Source organism: Conger conger, chromosome 6, assembly GCF_963514075.1.
Source record: "Conger conger chromosome 6, fConCon1.1, whole genome shotgun sequence".
In the NCBI taxonomy this organism is placed as follows: Eukaryota; Metazoa; Chordata; class Actinopteri; order Anguilliformes; family Congridae; genus Conger; species Conger conger.
Window position 1 is genome coordinate 50,984,093 of NC_083765.1, and position 24,866 is coordinate 51,008,958.

A 24,866-nucleotide genomic window follows, 5' to 3' on the forward strand; every position below is an offset into this window, starting at 1 on the left:
GTTAAACACATTGAATGTAGATATGATCTACATCCAAACTGTCAAGATTTTAATGAAGGACACAATATATTCTACAGCTATCGCTTTCAGTTTTACAGCATGCCCACTCTTCCGTTTTGCTCCTATTTCTTTCTACCAAGTGTTGGGATAAATCATCAGAATTATAGCACTATACTGTACTGCAGTGGTACTCACTGCTGGTCCTGGAGAGCCACAGGGTGTGCTTTTGTTGTTACTCAGCACTTATCTGATCAATTAATGCAGTTAAATACACAACTAAATCACCTCAGCCCTGGTTTCTTGGTTCTGAAAACAGGCAAAAACAAAAACCAGCACACCCTGTGGCTCTCCAGGACCAGGAGTCTCCAGGATCAGTTTGTATCTTGAGTTTGGGTACGTTTGAATAGGTGAGTGATCAGAACAGAAGTGTATCAGCCATGCACAGGATTTACTGATCTGGACTGGATGCAGGTGGTATGAGTGGGCCCTCTAAACAGTGCTGGCTCAATAAAGCTGGGTGGTTCCCCCACTCGGTTCCTCCCCACCAGGAGGGGGCGCTGTCACCAGGCTCCTCATGATGATGCAGGGACTCCCACTGCAGGACAGGCCCCTGCCCTCCATGCCCTGAGCCAGGGGAACGGGAGGAAGAGGAAGAGGAGGAGGAGGAGGAAGGAGAGGCTGCATCTCCTGCTGCTCTGGGGACTGGGCTCCTTCCTGCTTCCTGCCCGGACCTCCCCCTGCGCCTCCTCCTCTTCCTCCAGCCAGGATACCCTCCTCCCGGCAGAGGGCGGTCACTTGCGGGTGCAGGGGCTCGGGCGGGGGCGGGGCCAGGCTCTCCAGGGAGGACATGCTCTGGTTCCAGGCCTGCTGCAGGTCCACGGGGATGAGCTTGGTGGCCTCCATGGATACACAGACAGGGAGGGCTCCCCCGCTCCCCTTCCAGGGCAGGGGCCTCTCCCCGCCGGTGACGACCGGGGGGCTCCCACACACCTCCAGAGCCACAGGGACTGGAAGGGGAACAGAATTAAAGTGAGTCGTAAAGAGAAAGGTTTTCAGATTTTTGACAAAAATCTGTTAGAATCCTGAATACATATATATGTATTTGTAGTGTTTACAGGGTACTACATATACATATGTGTGTGTGTGTGTGTGTGTGTGTGTGTGTGTGTGTGTGTGTGTGTGTATGTGTGTGTGACGTTTTACACAAGAATACCACCAAATGCACATTTTAAAAGGCAGTATCTGAGGCTCAACATCTCATGGCCACTCAGGATGCAGACAGAACCTGATAACTGCACGGTCTCGATCACTGGCGAGTGAAAGTGAAGGGCACGCGGCGTGGTGACTGCGGTGAGACCAACGCACCTGATCTGGGCCTCTCTCTCGGCAGCTCGTCGCTCTTGCGAGCCACAAAGGTAATTCCTCCATCCCCCTCCTTCACTGGCTCTGCTTTCTCACTCTTCCCTTCCTCACAATCCACAGCCACGGCCGCTGCACACACAACAGGACGGATCACACTACCCGCTACCTGACATCGGCTTACACCAGGGGTGTCAAACTCCAGTCCTGGAGGGCCGCAGTGTCTGCAGGTATTAGTGGTTTCCTTTCAATCAGCAGCCAATTAAGGCCTTGACAACAAGGTGCGTGGACTCTTTAGCCAATGAAAGACTTTGAAATGTGTCTCTCGTGCTGAAACACACCAAAAACCAGCAAACACTGCGGCCCTCCAGGACTGGAGATTGACACCCTGGCTTAGAACATCAGGGGTAACATTAGCTCAGGAGCTAAGAGCGGTTGTTTGGTAGTTGGAGGGTAGTCCCCCGCCCTGGGTGTGTTTAAGTGTCTCGAACCTCCGATTGCTCCCATCAAGCTGATTGGACCCCTGCATGGCAGCCTTTCACTGTTGGCACATGTGTGAATGAGGAGAACATTTTCAATAAAAATGAACCCACTTTTCTCTTCATTATCGCTGAATGGGTTCATTATACTAGTGTGTACAACACTGAATGTGTCTGATACTAAATTAAAAAAAACCTTTATGCAATTTAAGGAATCAGTTCAAATAAAGATTGTTAATCATATGTAATTCATTTTATGTGTCGGACTGCCACATAGAAAAGGTTTTCTAGTGTGTTGGGCTGTGCTGTACCTGTGTCTTGCCAGCTGACTTTTCTCATTGGTTTATCACTGCCATCTCGCTCACTTATATCCGATCCTTTACGCTGTAAATAAAATGGCATAAAAGAGTCAAGTAGTTCTGATGTTTATAATGATATCTACTTGCTGAAAAAAGTTCAAAGGATTGTTCACTTTCTGGGGGTTTGATGCTATTTCAGCTTTGGTACAGTATATGTTTTTTTTGGGGTTTTTTTGTGTGCGATGAAGAATATTTTAGAACAATTTTAGACCTGTCAGTTTTACGTTGGCAGGTTTGCCGGTTCATGGTCCATAGTAAGAAAATGTAAACTTCAAGTAACCCCAGGACATCTTGTGCACTAACGTTAGGTAATTTCTGTAGGTATATTACCTTCCTCTATGTATTAATTATTCTTCAAGAAATGCGCACAAATATGCAGTAAAAACGGATAAAAAACGGGAATTAATGCTATAAAATGAATCTGTTCATATGTACTGCCTGTGAAAATGTACCAGCGTTCTCCAAACAGAAAAAGGCCTTGAGGGAACCGCTTATGCAGGTAAAGAAGAGAAAATTACTAGTCATCGTGTGAGCTCTGAAGTTCTGAGCAGCCTCCGTGGAAGAATAGAAGGCGATGGAAGAGGAGGGAAAGTGGGAAGGAGGTTCTACCCTTTTCTGGATTTTCCTGTGGCGGCTCTTGCTCCGGTAGCAGGTGGACTTGAATAACTCGAGACGGCCGCGCATGTTTCTCTGGAACACCTCCCGCTCCTGTCTCTCGCTCTCGCCCGTCGTCATGAAGTGCCGGCTGTAGTGGGCCTGAACCTGTGGTGGCGTTGAGATAGAGAGTGACTCGGGGGGGGGGGGGGGAACTGGGAGAGGGTTTCAGAGAGTTGAGCGGTGGTGGGCAGTTTCAAGGAGGGAGTGGGAATGACCGGTCTGAGAAGTAAATGGGATAGACCAGTTTTATGAGTGAACGGGGGAGGCCAGTTTGAGGAGTCAGTAGGGGGTGACTACTTTGAGGAGTGAGTATGTAGAATCTGGTTAGAGGAGAGCGTATGAGTAGACTGGTTAGAGGAGAGCGTATGGGTAGACTGGTTAGAGGAGAGCGTATGGGTAGACTGGTTAGAGGAGAGCGTATGGGTAGACTGGTTTGAGGAGAGCGTATGGGTAGACTGGTTAGAGGAGAGCGTATGGGTAGACTGGTTTGAGGAGAGCATATGGGTAGACTGGTTTGAGGAGAGCGTATGGGTAGACTGGTTGAGGAGAGCGCATGGGTAGACTGGTTGAGGAGAGCGCATGGGTAGACTGGTTAGAGGAGTGAGTATGGGTAGACTGCTATAAAAAGTGAGTGGGAGAAGACCAGTCTGGGAAGTGAAGGGGAGGGACACTGGCCTGAACACAGAGTAGGACACAAACAGGCTTGAGGATGTCGTGGCTGAGGCAGATTTGAAGAATTAATGGGTAAGAGTGAGTAGATAACACTAATCTGAATGTTGAGCAGGAGAGGCACGAGGACGTAGAGGGAAATGCAGGTTTGAGGAGTGAGACTGGCCGACCCATCCAGGCTGTACCCTTCGCCGGGGCTTGTACAGGTTCCCCGTCAGGACGTTGTGCGTCTCGGACTCCTCGTCCATCGTTGGTCCCAGAACCGGGTCAACTGCCGGCAGGTCCAGGCACACTCCGCTCCCATTCTCCCGCCTTCCAGGGGCACAGAGAGCATCGGTTACTCATACAGACCCCTCCAAACGTATTGGAACAGCAAGGCCAATTCCTTTTTGCAATACACTGAATACATTTGGTTGAAGTAAAAAATTAAATGTTTTTCTTCACAGCTCTCACAAAGTTTCTGTCGTCAACAGCGGTTTGTTTTCCTTGGTCGACCTGATCGATGTCTGTAACTCAGTACACCAGCGGTTTCTTTATTTTTTTATCTCTGATCAATTTCCACTCTTTTCAAAGCTTGCAAAATGGCTTGCTTTTCTCCCAAAGCCAGCTCTCTGGTCTTCATGTTGGTTTATCTTTTCTAAAACAAATGCAGTCTTCACAAGCAAAATTCTTCAAACTCAATTCATCAGTGTATAGCAAAATACACCTTGCTGTTCCAGTGCTTTTGGAGGACTGTAGTTAAGGCTCATCATTTTCAGAGTTTATTTTTCATTAAAAAATCCGGGAATTTACCATTTAAAAAATCAGATTTAAAATATGACAAAAACATGTGAAAATCAGATTATAATAATGCTAATTTCCGGGATAAATCTTTTATTCTAATTTTAAACCACGTGCTTTCTATTAATCGGATGCTTTGTTAATGGAACTGCACATTTAATGATGTTCTCACAGTGACATAAACAAGAAATGGGCCTAACATTGCCGTAATAATGAGGAAGTCATTATAATACAAAATACTAAGGAATCCTGTTTAATTGCTAAAGCTGCATGGCTAGAGTGTGTTTATTTCCATTCAATCATTTTTAACACACTGCTTTTGTCTCCGAACCATAGTTGGGAGACACAGGGGACCCAAACCACTTTTCGATTCCAGGGCCGAAAATGCTAATTGTATAACACCCAACTGTTCTCCGCTACCAGGCACTTCCTGAAACCGCCACACAATAACTAAAAACACCACTCACTCACCCAGCAGCCTGACGTACACACATGGACCAATCGGAACATTCAAAACAGAAACAATCCCCATGACTCCCACTGTTAAAGCTGCATACCATTTACCAACAACGGGCATGATCCAGAGAACCAAATCCATAATATATTTTAATTGCAAAAACATTTCAGGTTTAATCTGAACTGTCCTTTTTTTCAGGGGAAATGGTTAAAACTCATAATACAGCTCAATTCTTTATGCGCTACTACAGAGCAGTCAACATCAGCATTCCCCCCCTTCTCTTGTGGCAATTGATTGTTTGCACTGATTGAAATACTGCAAAACTCATGAATTTAGAATGACAAGCTTTCCAATGCCGCGGAAATGTGCACGGTACTAATAGTTAAAAAAACTACAAGTTTTTTATATTTCGTCATCATACCACTTATGTACTAGGAAGTAAGTAAACTCTAAATGCCTGTTGATGTGCACAAACAGTAACTCTGCAGCACTCACAGGTAGTTGGTCATGTCCGTGACCTCAGGGAAGGATGGCCTACTCGCTATTGAAGGTAGAGAGAGCCTTGCAGCACTGAACACGTTGCCACCCTGGAGAGACACAAGAGCCAAGAGACGACAAACCTTCCCACCACTGACAACATTTTACACGCAGCTATGTACAGGTAAACAAAGGCTTGGAACCAGCATGGTAATTAGTTACCAATGTTGCTATGTTTGTGCTAGCATTGATACCACTACCCTATGTCTGAACTGACCCTTTACATGGTGGGGTGAGAAAGGCAGTACATGCTCTCTGACCAGGGGTTGAAAATAGATTGCCTTGTTGCTTTAGTCATCTCTTTAGTGCTTACAAAACACTGACACTATTATTTTGATGCCACTACACTGCAACTAGTGAATGTGATTCCGTTCTACTACCTTCTCACACCACAGGAAGGCTTTAGTCGACAGAGGAAGAGCTATCATAAAGGCAAGTCCCTCAAAAACAAAAACACAACAAAAATATGGAATCACTGGCTCAGATGTTAATTAAGCTCACAAAGAATACAGTGAAGTCTTGTCATTATTTGAAAAATCACTCAATAAATCACTCCTTTGGAATACTTGAATCCTTCCAACATATCAAAAGCATCCAGTTTAAAATGAAGCGAAATTCAATTAATGTCCTTTCATACAAAATGTAGCAATAATTAACTTTTTTTCCTGAATGTTTTGTTTCCTACCTCCTTTTTTATGTGGAATGAAACTCAAGGATATAGGAAATTGCTTTTTTCAAGAATTCAGAATCATCAAAAATATTTTGTGTGTTTTTTTATGGTCGCCCGTCTCCATGGTACATTATGTGCAAGACACCCAAATAGTACAAAATGGGCTATGACTTGGAATATATCAATTTAAAAACACAAATTACTGATATTCATATATTTCTTGCATCATTTCTTATGCCATTTTACATTACCGATGTTACTTGATACCAATGATTCCAATGCCCTGAACTCATTGCCCTGTAATCTGAGTGAGAAATATGAAAATTTAATTTTGAATATGAATATGTACACTCAGTGAGCACATTATCAGGTATTTATTAGACTTCTACTGCTGTAGCCTATCCACTTAAAGTTATGATGTGTTGTGTGTTCAGAGATGCTTTTTTTGCACCATTCTCTGCAAACTCTAAAGACTAGTGTGCGTGAAAATCCCTGTCTGCCACCAACAATCATTCCACAGTTAAAGTCTCAGATCACATTTTTTCCACATTCTGATGGTTGATGTGAACATTAACTGAAGCTCCTGACCCGTATCTGCATGATTGTATGCATCGCACTGCTGCCACACGATTGGCTGATTAGATAATAGCATGAATAAGTAGGTGTAATAAAGTAAAAATGTTCCTAATAAAGTGCTCAGTGAGTGTATATCGCTTCAGCACTGGTATACAGATCAGTGCATTTGTGGTACACATTTTCTGTTGCTGAAAGGAGGAGAGGAGGGAAGTTGACATTTTATCACCCCCATTTTATGACCCTGTGTATTTCGGTCATGTGTTAAGGCACAGCACCACCTAGTGGTAAAACATGACTCCACAATATCCACCATTGCTGAATACCACATGTATTGAATGGTTCAGCATAAGATTATGGAAATCTGTGCCTTTTTTGTGTTTTTTTTTCTCTGATGTTTGTGGAGCTGCTCATGAAGGCACAGTGTCTCTGCTATTAAAACCCAGGGGTGAACCATGGAAACCATTCCTTTGGTGAGAACTCCTGGTTCCTGGTCTACACCTCATCCCATTTTACGATAAACAGGAAAATCCTACCTGGTCGATGATGGTTATGGCATTTCTGAGGTTGATCTTCTGGTACACTTCCCACAGTTCAGCCTTGCGGTACACAGACTTCCTCATCAGCAGCTTGCTGAGAAACTTCTTGTCAAACTGCTCCCATCTACACTCGAGAGAAGGAGAACAGCGGGTGTAAAACAGCACTTATGCAGAGAATAATATTACAAAAACAGTAAGAGTTATATTAAAATGTACTAATACAAGGTGTGAGTGATCATGGGAAACACAGCATTAGTACAGTTTCACCGTGCTGTGGAGTGTGGTGACACAGCAAATAGGTGAGGTCACAGAACAATTACACACTCAATACAGAAAATTCAAATTAGAAGGCTGCATGGAGCTGTTTCCCTCATTAGCCAACTGCTTAGTTTTCCATATGAAAATCTTGAAAGTAAAAAATAATTATATCTAAAAGAATTGTATTTTTGTATGGACAGGACAGCCATTCTACAAACCAATTACTTCCAACTTTAATGACTTCATGACCTATTTTATTTGTTAAAAAAAGGAAATCATATTTTGATACTGAAGACCTTGATGTCTAGGCAGTGTGTGGATTAGAGGTGGGGGAAAACATTGATACAGAAAAATAGTAAATAGTGCCAGCAAAATAAGTCTTATTTGGAGAGTGAATTGGGCAAAAATATTGACGACTTCTGCTTATATTTTCATTTTTGGTAAAACACCGTGGTCTAAGCGGAATAATCTGCTCCAAGGTGGTCATTACCCAGTGTTAACTTCCGCTTCTCATCGCCCTGCATTAAAATTGTATAATCACCACCTCGGAGCGGATTATTGCGGTTATAAGGTTATTTTCCTTAGAGATTTTGCAAGTTTATTAGCAAGAAATGCCTCATTTCCCCAACAACATATGAGAGTCAGACTCGATTTGGAAAACAACCACTGCCATCCCGTTAAACATCAGTTCACAAGAGGGCTGTTGCTTTAAAGCAAAAATATTGATGTGTTAAAAAATGCTAATTAACACATTTGTCCTTTGTCTCCTATAATCCCAGAGCTGCATGAAAGCTTATTTTCACTATACACAAAACGAGATCATTGTAAATGTCAATAAACTAGTCTCCCAACACCTGAAGTGAAGGAAATGCTTTAAGTGGAGAAAAACAAGTGCCGGTACTCCTATGAACAAAAGCCTCACTTCGTAGACTTCCCATTTTTGTACCAAGCTAAAACTGATTCTGTTCACAGAAATACACAAAAAAGAAAATTTACAAGTCAGTTAACATGAGATATACAATGCCTAATTACAGTTTTATAAACAATTTAATTTCTTCACAATTCTGTAAATGTATCTGGAGGTGTCCGCTGTTGTCAGATTTCTAATTCCAAACATAACCATATGAATTTATCTTGTTTTAGCAGTAATACTTCACTAGTCCAAACAGTCAGCCTAAAACTAAAACTATCTTATTTTGGTAAATAACTACAGCTTGCATACTTACTCAGTGAGCACTTTATTAGGTAGAGCTATAAACAAAGTGACTTTGACTGCGGAATGATTGTTGCTGCCAGACAGAGTGGTTTGAGTATCACAGAAACCGCTGATCTCCTGAGAGTTTCACGCACAACAGTCTTTAGAGTTTGCAGAGAATATGAAAGAGTGTGAGAAAAGTGAGCAGCAGTTCTTGATGGTGTTTGTGTAGAAGTATGACTTCCCTACACTGCTAGCAAGACCAATGCAAGTGAATGGCAGGAAGAAAAAAAAGGTAGAACGACATTCGTGATTTATGGCGCACAGGAGCAGCAGTTGATGAAGATGAGAGCCAGTTTATGAACTCATATTGAGGGAAGGACGCTGTAGGGTTCTATTAAGATATTGTTGTATACCTTTAAATGCAACCCCATGGCCCCCTGCTCCCCTAGCAGTTACCATGGCAACCAAATAAATGCTGAAGAAGGAAGAGCCATAGACAGCGGTGTGCTAAGCAGTTAACTGTCACGGTTCTCGGCTCTTTCTGAGTAATTTCCAGGCACTACCTTTTTTGCGCCGTTAGAGGGCGCAGTTCTTGTACTTTTGCCAATTTGATGATTAGTTAACTTTAGCTATCAGGTAATCAATACCCTCGTACTGACTACTGACTCTTTGTACATCGCTCTGGCTAAGTGCTTTGTAATGTAATGATTCCAATTGTCTGCTGCATGTGGTCTGATTGCCAATCAAGGTCAGCTGTGTGCCTTTCTATTTAAGTTATTATTTAAATGAAATTATTATTATTTTTCTAATTAAGACGATTAGCTCAGACTTCCTGTGGCTTAGGGCAAGTGTGTTGTTTTTCCGTGGCATGCTGTTTCGAAGGCTGACAGCCACTTTAAGTTTGTTTCTTTATAGCGAGGTGTTTCTTTGTGTCACTTCTCGTCATAGTTTAGTGTCAGTTACTGTACGTATTGCACTGAAGCTATACACTATTGTCCCTAGGAGAGAGCATTTTGCACCTTCGATACCCAGGGATCTAAGGAGGAGATCATTGTGGTGGGTTGTGTAGTTGTTTGTGTTGTGTTTGTTTTGTTCTTGGAGCAGGTCTGAGTTGGAGTGTCGCTCATCCCGCTAGGAGCGTTCCGAATCTTCGATAGCCCTGAGTTCTTTACGGGAGATCTTCATGGCTGTTCGTGTATTTATCTCCCTTCCCCTTAGGGCTTCCGCACTGGCGGTAGAGCCTTGAATCGTTTTGTAGCTGTGTCAATATTAATGTATGTTTGCCGTTAGTGTGGCTTTTCAATAAGTCTAAATGCATGGTGTTTGGAGGTCGCTGACTCTCGGTGGGCAGGGGTTTCTGTGTTTAATACCCACGTGGCTGTTCATGTGCACTTTTTAGTAATGTATAAATAATCCTGTTTTGTCAGGGGAATTTAAGGCGTAATGTTGTTTCGGGTATTCTAGCCCTGGTATAAGCATCCTGCTTCAGTTGTTGAAGTAGAGGTACAACATCCGGAGAATCTGACCCTTCCTCACCACTTACTCCACTCAGCTCCTTGTCCAAGCAATGGTCCTTTCCTGCCTGGACTATTGCAATTCTCTGCTGGCTGGCCTTCCAGCATCTGCCATCAGACCCCTACAACTGATCCAGAATGCTGCAGCCTGTCTGGTATTCAATTTTCCCAGACATTCACATGTCACCCCTCTGCTCAGCAACCTCCACTGGCTGCCTGTTATGGTTTGCATCAAATTTAAAACTGGTGCTCGCGTACCAGGCAGTTAAGGGATCAGCCCCTGTATATATTCAATCACTTATACATATACACCAGCAAGACCCCTCTGTTCTGCCACTTCTTGCCGTCTGGCACCTCCCCCTACCACACCTGCACTTCTCGCTCACGACTGCTCTCTGTCCTGGCCCCACAGTGGTGGAATGACCTCCCTGTAGATGTCAGAACGGCAGAGTCTCTGACCTCTTTCAATTGACTCAACTCTTCAGGCTGCACCTTTCCCTCCCTACCTCACCACCATGATTAGCCTTGTAGATGCCATAGACATGCCATAGACTATACTGGCACTAATAGTTATATATAGATATTGTTGTGTTTTGTATTAGCTATCGTATTGTTGTACTCGGAGTATTCTAGCTGCCAACCGTGGTATGCTAGTTTGTAAGTTGATGTATTATTCAAGGGTTCCGATTGTATCTGTATGGTCATGCTAGGACTCGGAGCCGTACTGTCCTCTCGGGTCCTCTTCACACTTGTTCCTGTGTTTGATCTGCACTTCATTGTATGTCGCTCTGGATAAGACCATCTACTAAATGCCTTGTGATGTAACGTAATGAGGTTAATGTGTTTCATGGGTCTCTTTTTAAGGTAATCCTGCTTCATCGGTGAATTAGAGTGTTAAGGTTGTTTTGTGCATGCTAGTGTTAAGGCCAATATTTCTGCTGTGGAATCAGAGACGGGATGTATTGTATGTCTTTTGTTATCACATTACCGTTCCGGTCCCAGGTAAGCTATAAAGCAGTTGGGAGCCTGGGTAGGAGCCTAGCGCTATAGGCATACCTATGTTTTACTCGCCTTGTTTTACGACTACCATAATCCGTAGGACATAAGGTTGAGTTTCCCTGAGATTTGTTTCCTCACTCGACTCGCTAATTGCCAGGGAGTTCTTTACTCCCTTTCTTGTTTACCTCTTCCTCCTCTGGGGTGTATCCCTTGTCTCTAGGGATGCCCCCCAGAAAATATCAGTGGTTATCTCACATCTTGTGGGTAACTTTTAGAACCCAACTCAGTCACGCTTGGTCCTCTGACCCCGCTCCCCTTACAATTAACTAACATAGCTGTTCTGGGAAAATGTTTGTGTTCAATTATTAATATTGTTTGAGAGTCTTGTCTTCTGTTTTTCGGCACAAGTCTGAGTCAAGTCTCAAGGCGAGTCGAGTCTCAAAGCAATGAAGTCTCAAGTCAAGGTCAAGTCTTATAGCAGTCAGTCCAAGTCAATTCACTAGTCCTTATTTCTGTGACTCGAGTCTGACTCAAGTCCAAGTCTCAAATCCCCAGCTCTGCCCAAGATGGCACTGAAACGTAACATCCACACAGTAGAACAGATGTACGAGTTGTTTTCTGAAATTGCACTGAAAAGTGTGTGAACACAGCTCATACGAACTTATCTCTCCAGTGGTGGTAGCCGCTGAGGCCGGCGATGTCTTCCACTGCCGTCAGGGTGTGGTCAAAGGCCTGGAAGGGTGTAGAGAGCAGGAGGTCATTGGGGGGCTGGTAAAGGACCAGGGTCAAATATGTAATTGTTTTGGTACTTTTTGAGAGTATTCCATAGGTTCTAATACACCGGTTCAGTAAAGCATAGAAAAGAATTTGAATCCAGAACAATCTTTTTTGTATTTGAGCCAGGTCTCATGTGAACACAGACCCAGAAGCACCCAGCAACCCCAGAAATCGTGTTTTTGGCACCAGGATGGGCCACTCTGCAGTTGGATTAAGCCAGTCATGGCCAATACACTAAAGGATAAAGATCAGTTTATGCCTAAATTTCAGCTGTGTTACTGGCAGTATATTTGACGGTGACGGTGATGTAGGCAGACCTTTCTGTTCTGGGACCCACTTTTGTCCTTCAAGGGCATTTTCACACTAGGCAGCTAAATGGCGCTCAATACTTAATGTATTAGACTAACTATCAACACATGATCAAAACAGTTCACATTGGATAACAGCACACATATTTCCTGGCAGCACCAAATGAATTAGCCTGCTACAAGTTATTTAACTGAATAGTTCATACATTATAGCCTTTTTTCTGTAAAATAGACACATGGTATAAATTTTGCATGATCGAATATTGTACAATGAAAATGAATAACCATGATCTTATTTAAGGATATATAAACACACACCACTGTTGAAGCAAACATAGTCTTTGAGGTATTTTCCGGTGAGTGGTTAGAATATAAAGACCTGTAAAAAAACTGACAAACTGAGAGACATGGACCCTCCTAATGAAGGGGCCCTGGTGCCACTGCACCTGTATGACCGCCCCTGATTTCACCTGACAACAGCAGCTCTCCACTGCACCTTTAGGCACATTTTCCACATTTTCCAAATATCCACTAGTCAAAGAATATTTCTCAAGGTAACAAAATAAATAGCAATATTTTTTAAAAGAATTATCCCTTGAACCACGCACAGATATTAACCCATAGAAGCACCCTGGATTATATTAACTGAGGTTGAAGTGCAGAGCCAAACCAACAAACAATGCGCACTGTCCAAATATTTACAGACTGCACTGTAGGTCAAGGGCAATACGGTTTGTGTGTCTTATTTTCATTATCGAGGAGGGACATCATGGACATCTAGATCATTGATCTATTTGCAGGTAAATAAAGATTATGTTCTTTAGGAAAACAAGCGTGTAAGTCCTTCACCCTTCAGTGAAAGGGAGACCTTCCCGTCGATCGATATTGGAGGTTGATTCCTCTTTTCGTTAATTTTACCCAAATTGTAGTCTGATTTTGAATGCTGACCTCCAAAACCGGGGTGAGAGCGACTGCTTCTTTTCATTCCACAGTTCATCAGTTAAAAGGATAGTTCAGCCTGAAAATGAATGTTACTCATTTTCTTGTCTGAAGAAAAATATGCTTTGACCTGACAACAGCAGCTTTAGGAAAATTTTCTAAATATCTATCAAAAAGGTTTCACAAGCTGTCATTGTCAAAGGGTATTGCTCAAGGTAACAAAATAAACAGCAATATTTTTTGAAAGAACTATCCCTTGAACCACGCACAGCTATTAACCCATAGAAGCACCCTTTATAGTCTGCACTTTAACCTCAGTTAATGAGGTTAAAGTGCAGAGCCAGAACCAAAAAAAAAAGTGCACTGTCCAAATATTTACGGACCGGACTGTGAAGTGCAGAGCCACCTTTCATTCCACAGTTCATCAGTTAAAGGACAGTTCAATAGTTCAGCCTGAAAATGAATGCTTCTCACTTGCCTTGAGAAATGCTCCGACCTGACAAGAGCAGCTCTCGACTGCACCTTTTAGCAAATTTGCCAAATGTCCATCAAAAAGGTTTCACAAGCTATCATTGTCAGAGGGGATTCCTCAAGGTAACAAAATACATAACCTTTATTTTTGCAGGAACTATCCCTCGAAGCTCACAGAGACATTAACCACATTAACCCATAGAAGGACCCTTCATGTGCTGCTTGTGCAGTTCGGCTGTGGGTAACTTGGATTCAAATTTACAGCAAAATGCAGAGTTCAAAAGTGCATCTGAGATCAACTCAAATATCAACATCAGTTCAACATGTAATGAATTACTTGGTATTGAATTCTTCAAATGACGACACAGAAGGCAAGAATGCTCTCTGAATAGGTTTGTTTCCATCTTACCAAATTAGATGCAGGCCTCAGCTAATAAGCACATCTCAGTGTCGCGGATACATGCCTTTGTCAAGCTGCTACAGCACTCACCCTTTCATGAATCTCCTCGTTGATGGTGGGCTTGCGATTTGTGCTCTGTGGCACTTTAAGCCATTTAACCAGAGGCTTGATTGTCAGGCCCTGTTGAGGAGGGGAAGAAGAATTTGAATTTGCCAGACTCTGTCAGACTCAAGGCATGGTATGAGTCTCATCACAAATAACACTCTGAGGCGAAATAACGGCCAACTTCTGGGAAAATGCTTTGCTTATAAACTGATGTTTACTATTCATGAATTTTATATTGTTTATTAATTCATCTTGAGCTGTTTATAGCAGAGCTCAAACTGGATGCAGCTATTAAAACAATATAATTATCTTGTGTGTGTCAGCAAACAACTGTAAACTGACTGAAATTGGGACAACAGGAATCGGATGCTATTTTTGCTGAAAATCTATCTCACAGATTGTATCTTCCTTTTCTGGATGCTTTTGCCAAACTTAGCTTCAGGGTTTAAGACAGTAGGCCTACTCAGCCTGCATTGTTGTAGTCCAATAACAAAATGAGTAAGTAAAAAAACGTTTTATTTTAGGCCCTGATATCCATAAGAAGACATTTATGTGGTTTTAACTACCAAAAGCAATCTATCTAGTTATACATGTCCATTCTCCAGCACCTCTCATGAGCTTTACCAAGAACAGAGACTGTGTCTTTAAGGCTTATTGATATCAATGAACATGTCTGTTCTGATTGGCTGGCTAGCTCCAACCAACTGAAGATTGTTTGTGCCGAGCGCTTGGATTTGTTCTGCCAACAAGGTGGGCCATGCTCAAGCAAACAAGCGCTTCTTTGTGATGTCATAACTTCATGGACGTCCAAACGGCTTGTTAAGATTCACTATTTCTTCATACGGATTGTGTGGAAATGTGGGTTTTTTAAAAACATTTTCCACAATATGGGACCTTTAAATGTGATCAATTCAGAGCAGTGCTACACATTGCAATGTCCAATGTTTGTCTGAGGGAGTTCATTCATTGATTAATTAATGAATAGATGAATTAATCAAATGGAGATTGAAGTCTCCTCCCCCAGTGTTAGCAGTCCTACCTTCTCAGAGAAGAGGACTTTATGTGCATAAGACTTTATGTGCCTACCTACCATCTGCATCCACCCAGCAGCTGACCTCTGAACAGTTCGTTCTCAGAGCCCAAATAGCCCTGACAGACAATGGCATCGGCACACTCCACCCAGCAGCTGACCTCAGAACAGTTCGTTCTCAGAGCCCAAATAGCCCTAACAGACAATGGCATCGGCACACTCCACCCAGCAGCTGACCTCAGAACAGTTCGTTCTCAGAGCCCAAATAGCCCTGAATGCATTGGAGTTTACAGAGATATGCACACGGGAGAGGGAAAGCGGGTGTTAATATGAGGGAATGATTATAGAATCTGCTGTAAACATGAAAATGTGACGGGCTCCTGAACTTGATGAAAGTTATGTTTACTTACAGGAACGGTAATTTTCAGAAATACATTAAACATATTCTGGATTCAGACTGAACCCAGAACCTTTGCTGTGATGACTTTTTATCCCTTTCCAAGCCTCGATCAGGAATGTTCAAGACGCATCATAGGAGGATGCATATAATTTTGTGACACCCATATATCAGGCTGAAAATACTCACCTGGAACATAACCGTGAAGAAAATAACGACGATTGTGGTTGCCACGAAGTAGTCCTTTGCCTTAACTTGATCTTGGTTGAGTAAGGCCACCAGCGCGAATGCCACTGCCCCTCTCAGGCCACCGTAGGACATCACCACCTGGTCAATCCCGTCCAACGGAACCAGTCTGAAGCGGTTCAACAGCCAGGTTTGCATTATGACACCTTCAAACACAACGCAGGGAGATGCAGAGATGAGTAAACGCACAAACACACGCATATGCTCACTGAGCACTTTATGAGCAATATTACTTCATTACACCTACTTATTCATGCGATTAACTAATCAGCCAATTGTGTGGCAGCAATACATACAATCATGCAGATGCGAGTCAGGAGCTTCAGTTAATGTTCACATCAACCATCAGAATGATATAAGTGACTTTGACCGTGGAATGATTGTCGGTGGCAGACAGGGTGGTTTGAGCATCTCAGAAACTGCTCATGGGATTTTCATGCACACTAGTCAAAGGTACATGGACCGAAAGCACTTGTAACGCTCTGAAGACGTGCATGCACGGGGTCAGAGCTAAGGGACTTACCCATGGCTCTGAACACCAGGATGAAGATAAGGGTGCAGGAGATCAGGCCAGAGTCCCAGGCCCAATTTGATTTATCCACGGCGGAAATGCCCAGGAAGATGAAGATGATGGTCTCCGCAATGCTGGCCAGAGTCTTCATGGTGTACTTCACCGTGGTGCGAGACTTCTGGGATATGTTTGCCTCTACATATTTGTTGCAGCCTATGCCACAGAAGATCATGCTGTTTAGGGGAGAGAGGAGAGGAGATGGACGACCACAATGGCCAAGAGAGGAGTCAGCCTTTTGCGTGTAAAATGGATATGTCAGATACTTAAGGCTATTATGGAGCTCCTTATGGGGGCGACATGGCTCAGGCAGTAAGAGCAGTCGTCTGGCAGTCGGAGGGTTGCCAGTTCGATCCCCCGCCCGGGCAGTGTCGAAGTGTCCCTGAGCAAAACACCTAACCCCCAAATGCTCCTGACGAGCTGGTCAGCGCCTTGCATGGCAGCCAATCGCCGTCGGAGTGTGAGTGTGTGTATGAATGGGTGAATGGAGAAGCATCAATTGTACAGCGCTTTGGATAAAGGCGCTATATAAATGCCTGCCATTTACCATTTATGGCTAAGATGCCCATGTATGATAACAGACACGGGAACAAAATAATTGATGGAGTGACTCTGTTCAACAAGAAACCAATGAAAGTATCACTACAGTGTCACACTTAGCCATAACCTGGAGTGGTATATGAGATGATTATTATGTTTATAAATACAACATATTAAAACTTATTTTAGTCTTATAGTTGAGTGGGTGGCTGGCATAAGCTATAGAGTCTCTGGTGGGCTTAGCGGTCAGTGCTGTCATTGGATCATTGTTGGTACTGCTGTGTTCTTCCTGTTAGCCAAGGAGTTTTTTCTTGCCACTGTTGCCCTAGGCGTACACTTGGGGGCCGGTTCTGTGTAAAGCTGCTTTGTGACAAAGCCCCTTTGTGAAAAGTGCTATACAAAAAAAAAGATTATTCTTCCTTTATTATTACACTCACAGATTAAAATAGCAGAGCTACCAATCATGTCTTTGTGTTAGTTACCCATTCAGTGAGTCATCATGATACATTAAGCAGAGTGCAAAAGGGTAATTTGTTCTGACTACCTTGTATAGTGACAGATAGTAGTAATCCCATTTTTACACATTCATATATTTCTTTTTTTATACATTCCTATTTTACCTCTATTAAATCAGGACGGTGAACTGAGGACACAGTTCTCATTTGCAGCAATGAACGGAGAATCAAAATGTGTCAGAAAATGTGTCAGGCTTGTGTAATAAAAAAAACAAAACAAACATTGAGGTTGATCACAAAAGCCTGATTGTCCAAAAGCCTTGGTTATAGGGAGCTGATTACCACATATGTTATAATATCATGATATACAATGGGCTCCAGAATGCTTGGCTCCCCTGACAGCAAATGTAGTCGAAATCAGTGGTTTTTCTTAATCTAATGCCTCCCCATATGCCAAAGTTATTGTATTATTAGGAAAATACAATGTGTAATACTCTGTGAATGAATCAGGGTCACTCTCACACTTCCTTACTGCGCAGTCTATGTGTCATTTTTTCTCTCTCCTTACTCATGGTTTTCCTAGGGCCCGTGGGTAAGTTATGGAACCCCCAACAGTCGCTTCTGATCCTATGACCCTACTCACGATGGCTCCGAAGTGTACAAAATGGTGGCGCCGGTAAACTTGACTTCGCAGGCTTCAGAATGCTTTTCACCAGCCTATGGACCAGGCCCTTTTCCATGGACTACAGTCTACGCCCCGGGCACAGCAGCTACTCACGACAGGATGGCGGACAGGGAGAAGAGCTCGGCCGTCAGGTAGGCCAGGTAGACCAGGAGGAGCACGAAGAGAGGCTCGATGATCCGCACCTTCTTGGTGAATCGCGTGACGAAGGCCAGGATCATGCCAAAGATCAGCCCCACCAGCGTCCCCCCAAGGCTGACGATGAGGAAGGAGGCTGGAGGAATAAGCAGGAGAGGAAAGGAACAGAGAGACGGATGGAGCCAGGTTTTTGCTGTCCCTTCAAGTCAAGCACATTATCTGACTCCAATCAAATGTAAATTGTGATCATCTCAATACTTTTATTGGTGCAGTATACTTTCTGAAGACAGGGTTTTTTAGTCTCCATAGACTAGAGAAACCCCATCTAGAACTTTCTTTGTTGAGCAAAATGCCTCAATCTGGGAGCTTACACACTTTTTACACCTATGATCCAGGGTTCCATAAAGAACTAAAAATAATTTCCTTATGAAGACAAGCTAAATTACCATTTTCATGAGAGGGTAAGACCAACTATGGTGTACAATTTCTCTTCTTTTGCCTCTGTACTCATGCACATTGGATTTGAAATGAAGCAATGAATAATGAGGTTAAATGCAGACTGTCACCTTTAATTTGAGGGTATTTACATCCATATATGGGTGATCTGTGTAGGAATTACATCCCTTTTTATACATAGCCCCTCAGGGGACCTAAAGTAATTGGACTGTTTCTGATCAGTCAAGTGTATTCAAAGGAAAGCTTTCAGTATCTAGTTTTCATTCTGTTAGAGTGTAAGTCTGTTTAATGTTTAATATTTCATTGAATTACATTACGTGTTATTTAGCTGACACTTTTATCCAAAAAAAAAGAAAGAAAACGACTTCCAGTTAATTTCACTAAGCAGGGGACAATCCCCGGTGGAAAATCCAGTTTAAGGCTTAAGCTTCCATCTGGCTTATGACTCAACACGCTCAGTTTTCAAAACCCCAGCCGCCGAGAGCCGACGTTCTGAAACTGGACAGTTCACACCGATAAAACTTTCTTCTAAAGACGTTCTAAAACCGTCTCGGCTGTTTGGTGGAGACTGGCCTTTCGGCTACTGACTTTTGCAGATTAGCTAGTAGATTTAACTAGACCTATATTCTTAAGAGCTAGACATGAGCACAGTTAACGAGTAATGTTACTGGTATATTTCTGTCTTTGGGTCAGTGTAGAATGCGGACAGTTCACGTGGTTATACACTTGCCACATCACTTGATATTTGTGTAGTGCCCCTGGAATGCTTGGAGGTCGGAAGTCGGAATTTTTAACTGGGAAATTTTGACCTAAGGCCCTGAATGGAGCACAGCTCTGTTGTGTTTGATTCCGCAAATCTGTGTATAAAACAAATGGTTAACACTCTTGTAGGTTAAGCTACTGTGTACTACTGTGTAAGTTAGCTACTCACAACAGCTGTGGATTAGAGTGCTCACATTTGCCACCTGGTGGTAGTTTTGTGAAGAGCAAACCCTAAACCACAATGGATTTATGGGACAATCTTGCTGACTGCTCTGCCTGTTACAAGCCAAAATACAACATAATTGCCCCCTACTGTCAGAACCTTTTAAATAACTTTTTCCTGGCAGGCAACATTCTTGCCACAGAAGCTAAATGTGTTGCGTTTACTCAGTTTCCCTTATAATATTACATTTGTCTGAAGATCTGAAACCATTTTAGTGTGACAAATATGCACTAATAGAGGAAATCAGGAAGGGGGAAATACTTTTTCATGGCTCTGTATTTTTAAGATGAAAACTAATCAGCTGAATTACTATAACTATACTATAACTCTATACAGCATATTGCAATAAAAACATGTGCAATTATATTGTATGCACAGCAACACAGTCCATATACAGTGCTACTCACCCAATCCTTTAAAATAATCTGCGATCTGAACATTTTCCACTCCGACCTCCACAAAAGAGATGTACACTTTGTACAGAACCTGGTGGAGAATAAACCTCAGTATTCAATCATTATTAATTAAACCATTATTTATCAATTAATTAACCTCTGTTCTTAACTCTTAACCATCCCGTTTACCTATTGTCTCATGAAAAACTTGCAACAGCAACATTCCTGACATTTTCCCCAAATTTCCCCAAGATCATTACTTATAGTGTGTGATTGACCCAAGCATCCTGGGGCTGATAATAGTTCTTTACAAATATACACACACATAAGTGCTCTAGTAAAACAATATAAAGCACAATAAAACAACACGTGACAATACATTTACAATACAGACAAAAAGCAAGGCATAAAAATAATACAAATAATAAAAACAGACACATTAATAACTATGTTATCGAATGTAATCAGCAAAACAAATCTCTGAGAACTCCTCCATAGATGGTAGTTCAGTTTATTTCCAGTGGTTTTATGTCTACCTATACCACGGAGAACACTCAATTAAACACAAAATGAAAGTCCGCTCACCACCGTGACGGCGTCGTTGAGCAGCGACTCGCCGAACACAATGATGAAGAGCGTCTCGTTGACCTGGACCTCCTCGAACACGGCCAACACAGCGACGGGGTCCACCGCTGAGATCAGGGCTCCAAAGAGCAGGAACTCCATCATCCCAGCCTCCACGTCTGGCCCTGCAGCCCCCAGGAGACAGTAGACATTTCAAAATTATACCCCAGCACTACATTACATTACATTACATTATTAGCATTTGGCAGACGCTCTTATCCAGAGCTACGTACAGTTGAATAGACTAAGCAGGAGATAATCCTCCCCTGGAGCAATGCAGGGTTAAGGGCCTTGCTCAAGGGCCCAACGGCTGTGCGGATCTTATTGTGCCTATAGCAGGATTAGAACCACCAACCTTGCTTGTGCCAGTCATTTACCTTAACCACTACGCTACAGGCCGCCCCAGCTAGAGAAGCAGGGAAAAGTGGAAAGAACCATTGTTAGGGGGTTCAGATGGTAGTTGGTCAAGCAGAGCAGAAGAGAGAGTAGCCTATGTGCGATAAGGAGAACCCTGGCAGAAGAAGGCTATGGCAGCATAGCTAAGGGAAACAGAGGCAGTGGCCAACACAGCCATGAGGGCAGGCTTGATAGAGTCACCACCAGACCATGACTGATTCAGCTTAGCACAGCACTTCCAATAATGATCCAATGACAGAACTGACCACAAAGCCCACCAGAGACTCTACAGCTTATGCCAGCCACCCACTCCTGCCCCTCAACTATAAGAAGTAAAGAAGAATGGGGTCTAGTGGACTCAACTGCCTCACTGTCCACATATCTGGCTGATGCATGCTTAGCTGAGCGTCAATCTGATGCTTTGCATAATAAAATCAACTCAGGTTTATTCTGAAATAATAATTGCATTCTGAAAGAGTACATTCACATTGCTTTTGGAACCAAATGCACTCTCATAGCGTGAAATTACAATTACCGTTTCACTGTGTATGTAATAACAACTGCTCTCTGTTTACTCACTCGACTAGATAATGTGGCTTTTAATGTCATAATTTACAGACACATTGAAAAGACCACTATATACACTATACCGTCTGCGCTGATCAGCAATTTCACATATTACTGAAACATCAGCATCTTCTCACATTATCTTTGCCTTTTATTGTCATTACCGATGATCTTCTGTGCTTTTCATGCAAAGTCTCTAGAGTTTGCAGAGAATGGTGCAAAAAATAAAAAACATCCAGTGAGCAGCAGTTCTGCAGGCACAAATGTGTTGTCAATGAGAGAGGTCAGTGGAGAAGGGCCAGACTGATCGAAGCTGACAGGAAGGTAACAGTAACGCAAATAACCACGCATTACAACAGTGGTATGCAGAAGAGCATCTCTGAACACACATGTCAAACCATTAAGTGGATAGGCTACAGTAGTAGAAGTCCAAAAAATAAGCCTAATTAATATCAAATTAAGTGCTCACAGTGTATATTGTTGGTACTAAAGCCCACAAAAACATGACACGCCTAACTACACTGCTCTTCAGTTCCGTTTTGATAGAAGAGTGCATTCCCATGAGGAATTACAAAGAAAAACTAACATAAAGCCTTGAGGCAGCTTCAGTGTCACTCCCAAGCTAAATCCCATAGAGAGATGAGTGCTCATTAGCATCACCCAACAAGCATCACTGCTCACAGACAGGGCCCAGACCGCTCTGAAACCGTCTCGGCAGCCCTCCACGCGCCGGCTCACCGATCACGTCAGCCGCCTTCATCCCGTACAGGCATAGCCCAGTGCAGAAGGCGTTCCACAGGGTGCCCAGCACGGCGTACATCAAGATGGGACCCAGGTTCTCGAAGAACAGCCGGCTGGGCATGAAGTAGCCGGCGTCGGCGACGATGGTGGGCAGCAGGAAGAGGAAGAAGAGCCCGGGGTCCAGTTGGTACAGGGGCTTCTGGCTTGCCACGAGGACCACCCCGCCCAACACCAGACCCAGCAGGATGAGCACACAGCTCTCGGGCACCACGGAGCTGAGCCGCTGGGAGAAGTGGAACACTGCAGGGAGACACAGAACCCAATAGCAACAAAGCCCAGCCAGCCAAGTAAGATAAAAGTGTTGACAAATGCCAATAACAGACTCCAAAGGCAATCAAAAGCCTAAAATCATGGCTTCTACAACACAAGTCCACAAGTTCAGAATCTTGTGGAATTGTGTGATCTGAGAAATACTGCTTCATACTGAATAAGGGCATCTGTATCAACTTAGAACTTAGAAATTAGAATCTCTGTAATACGCCCTTGGCACTGGTGAGATTCAGAGAAGTCTTGTAGTACCTAAATTCCTAATTAACATCTTACTGTGTTGAAGGAATTCAATACTGAATGGTGTTCGTCAAGGATAACGAAACTCATTGAACAGGCACACTTGCAGCATAATTATCACTATCATCATCATCATCATAAATAACCTTTATTTTAATTGGAGGTCACATTGAGATTAAAACCTATTTTACATGTAAAAACTAGTTAGGACAGATAGTAGATATGAGTAAGGTATGAAGGCTAAACAACAGTTTGGCCTGCTGCAAGAAGCTACATACAGTGCAGTCTGTAAATACAGTGGCACAATCTCCGTTCTTAACTCTAGCACACATGCTTTGAAAAGAAACATTGAATATGAGGTTGAAGTGCAGACTCTCACCTTTAATGTGAGGGTATTTACATTCATATGGGGTGATCCGTGTAGGAATCACATTCCTCTTTATACATAGGCCCCCCATTTTATGGGGCTGAAAGTAATTGGACAGCTGGCTTCTCAGCTGTTTCTGATTAGGCAGGTGTATTTAATATCTTCCTTAGTTCAGGTATAATAAAGCTTTAAGTATCTAGTCTTCATTCCAGTCTCTGGAGACTGTTATTGCCATTTGTCAATATAATAACCATGAAGAGTTGTGCTAATCACCGAGACCTAAGGCTAATAGGCTTACCAACAAAAAAAATCAAATATTTGGAACATCATTAAGAAGCAAGAGAGCACTGCTGATGTGTGGGGTTTTTACCTTGCTGTAGGTTTGGAGGCATTTAATTGAAATGCAGATAAGATGCTTCTGTACACTTCAGAATTAATTCTGCTGCTGTAATCAGCAGTTACATTATTGATAAAGGCAAGTGACCAGCACCTGTTACAGCCGTACATGCCCAAACGATAACAACTCCACCACCTTGTTTCACAGATGAGGGGGTGCTTTGGTTCTTGGCCAGTTCCTTTTTACCCTCCACACTTTGCTCTTGCAAGTACTCTACAAGTCGATCTTGGCCTCCTCTGTCCAGAAGACCTTTTCCCTGAACTCTATAGACTCTTTTTGATACTGAGCAAACTCTAGCCTGGCCATCCTGCTTTCGCAGGTAACTAGCGGTTTACATCAGGCATCAGGGTGACATGGCTCAGGCAGTAAGAGCAGTCGTCTGGCAGTCAGAGGGTTGCCGGTTTGATCCCCTGCCCGGGCTGTGTCGAAGTGTCCTTGAGCAAGACACCTAACCCCCAAATGCTCCTGACGAGCTGGTGGGCACCTTGCATGGCAGCCAATCGCCGTCGGTGTGTGAGTGTGTGTATGAATGGGTGAATGAAAAAGCATCAATTGTACAGCGCTTTGGATAAAGGCAAGACTAGATACTGAACTAAGGAAGAGATTGAATACACCCGACTAATTTGAGCTTCAAAGCCAACTGTCCAATTACTTTTAGTTCCCTAAAAGGAGGGTACTATGTGTAAAAAGGATGCAATTCCTACATGGAGCACCCTACATGGCTGTAAATACCCCCATATTGAAGGTGACAGTCTGCACTTTGAACTCATAATCATTATTTCAGTTAAAATCCAATAGGCGGAGTACAGTCTCAAAAGAATAGTTATTGCGCCTACCATTACTCTTGACAAAGTTACAGGAAAGTGACAAAAATATACAATATGCATTATTATAACAGGTAGCAGTGTGGAAATCCGATTGCTTTCATGACTTACATATTTTTGCAACACTGGCCATCAGCAGCCATATGGCGATGACGTACGGCGTCTGCACGTAGCTCCATTCCCACTGTACGATCTTGTAGCCCCCTCCGTGATGCGACGACTGCCCCGCGTCTGACGACTGACCCACGTCCGCAGACACGGGAAGGTCAGCGACGACCGCCGCCAGCAGGAGCAGAGTTGCGGCGCGCATCTTCCCGGTGAAGTCAACGGTCCTCCTTTCACTTTTATATAAGGGAAGTAGCACTGTGGCCGTTTGAGTCACCGGTTTACAATACTAACACACTGGAAGCACGGGTCACCTCTCGAGCGAGTCATAACATTGG

General features: G+C 43.2%; 1 protein-coding gene across 1 annotated transcript; it reads right to left on the reverse strand.

Moving 5' to 3' along the window:
* Nucleotides 1-504: 504 nt before the first annotated feature.
* LOC133131584 (sodium/hydrogen exchanger 5-like) lies at nt 505-24,733 on the reverse strand. The gene is made up of 16 exons (XM_061246957.1): nt 24,535-24,733; nt 22,266-22,568; nt 20,526-20,689; nt 19,953-20,031; nt 18,063-18,240; nt 16,245-16,465; nt 15,665-15,867; nt 14,034-14,123; nt 11,710-11,780; nt 7,077-7,203; nt 5,256-5,347; nt 3,709-3,835; nt 2,807-2,959; nt 2,150-2,222; nt 1,366-1,491; nt 505-1,007 (listed from the first exon to the last, which is right to left on the reverse strand). The coding sequence occupies exons 1-16, from the start codon at nt 24,731-24,733 to the stop codon at nt 505-507; spliced, it is 2,709 nt and encodes a 902-aa protein (XP_061102941.1).
* Between the last annotated feature and the right edge of the window lie 133 nt (nt 24,734-24,866).

Excerpts from the sequence above, each read along its gene's own strand:
- LOC133131584 (XM_061246957.1), bottom strand. The coding sequence starts at position 24,733 with ATGCGCGCCGCAACTCTGCTCCTGCTGGCGGCGGTCGTCGCTGACCTT. Across the intron at positions 18,241-19,952 it reads AGATTATTTTAAAGGATTGG|CCTCCTTCCTCATCGTCAGC; the intron begins GTGAGTAGCACT and ends TTATTCCTCCAG. Across the intron at positions 2,960-3,708 it reads TGTACAAGCCCCGGCGAAGG|GTTCAGGCCCACTACAGCCG; the intron begins GTACAGCCTGGA and ends ACGCCACCACAG.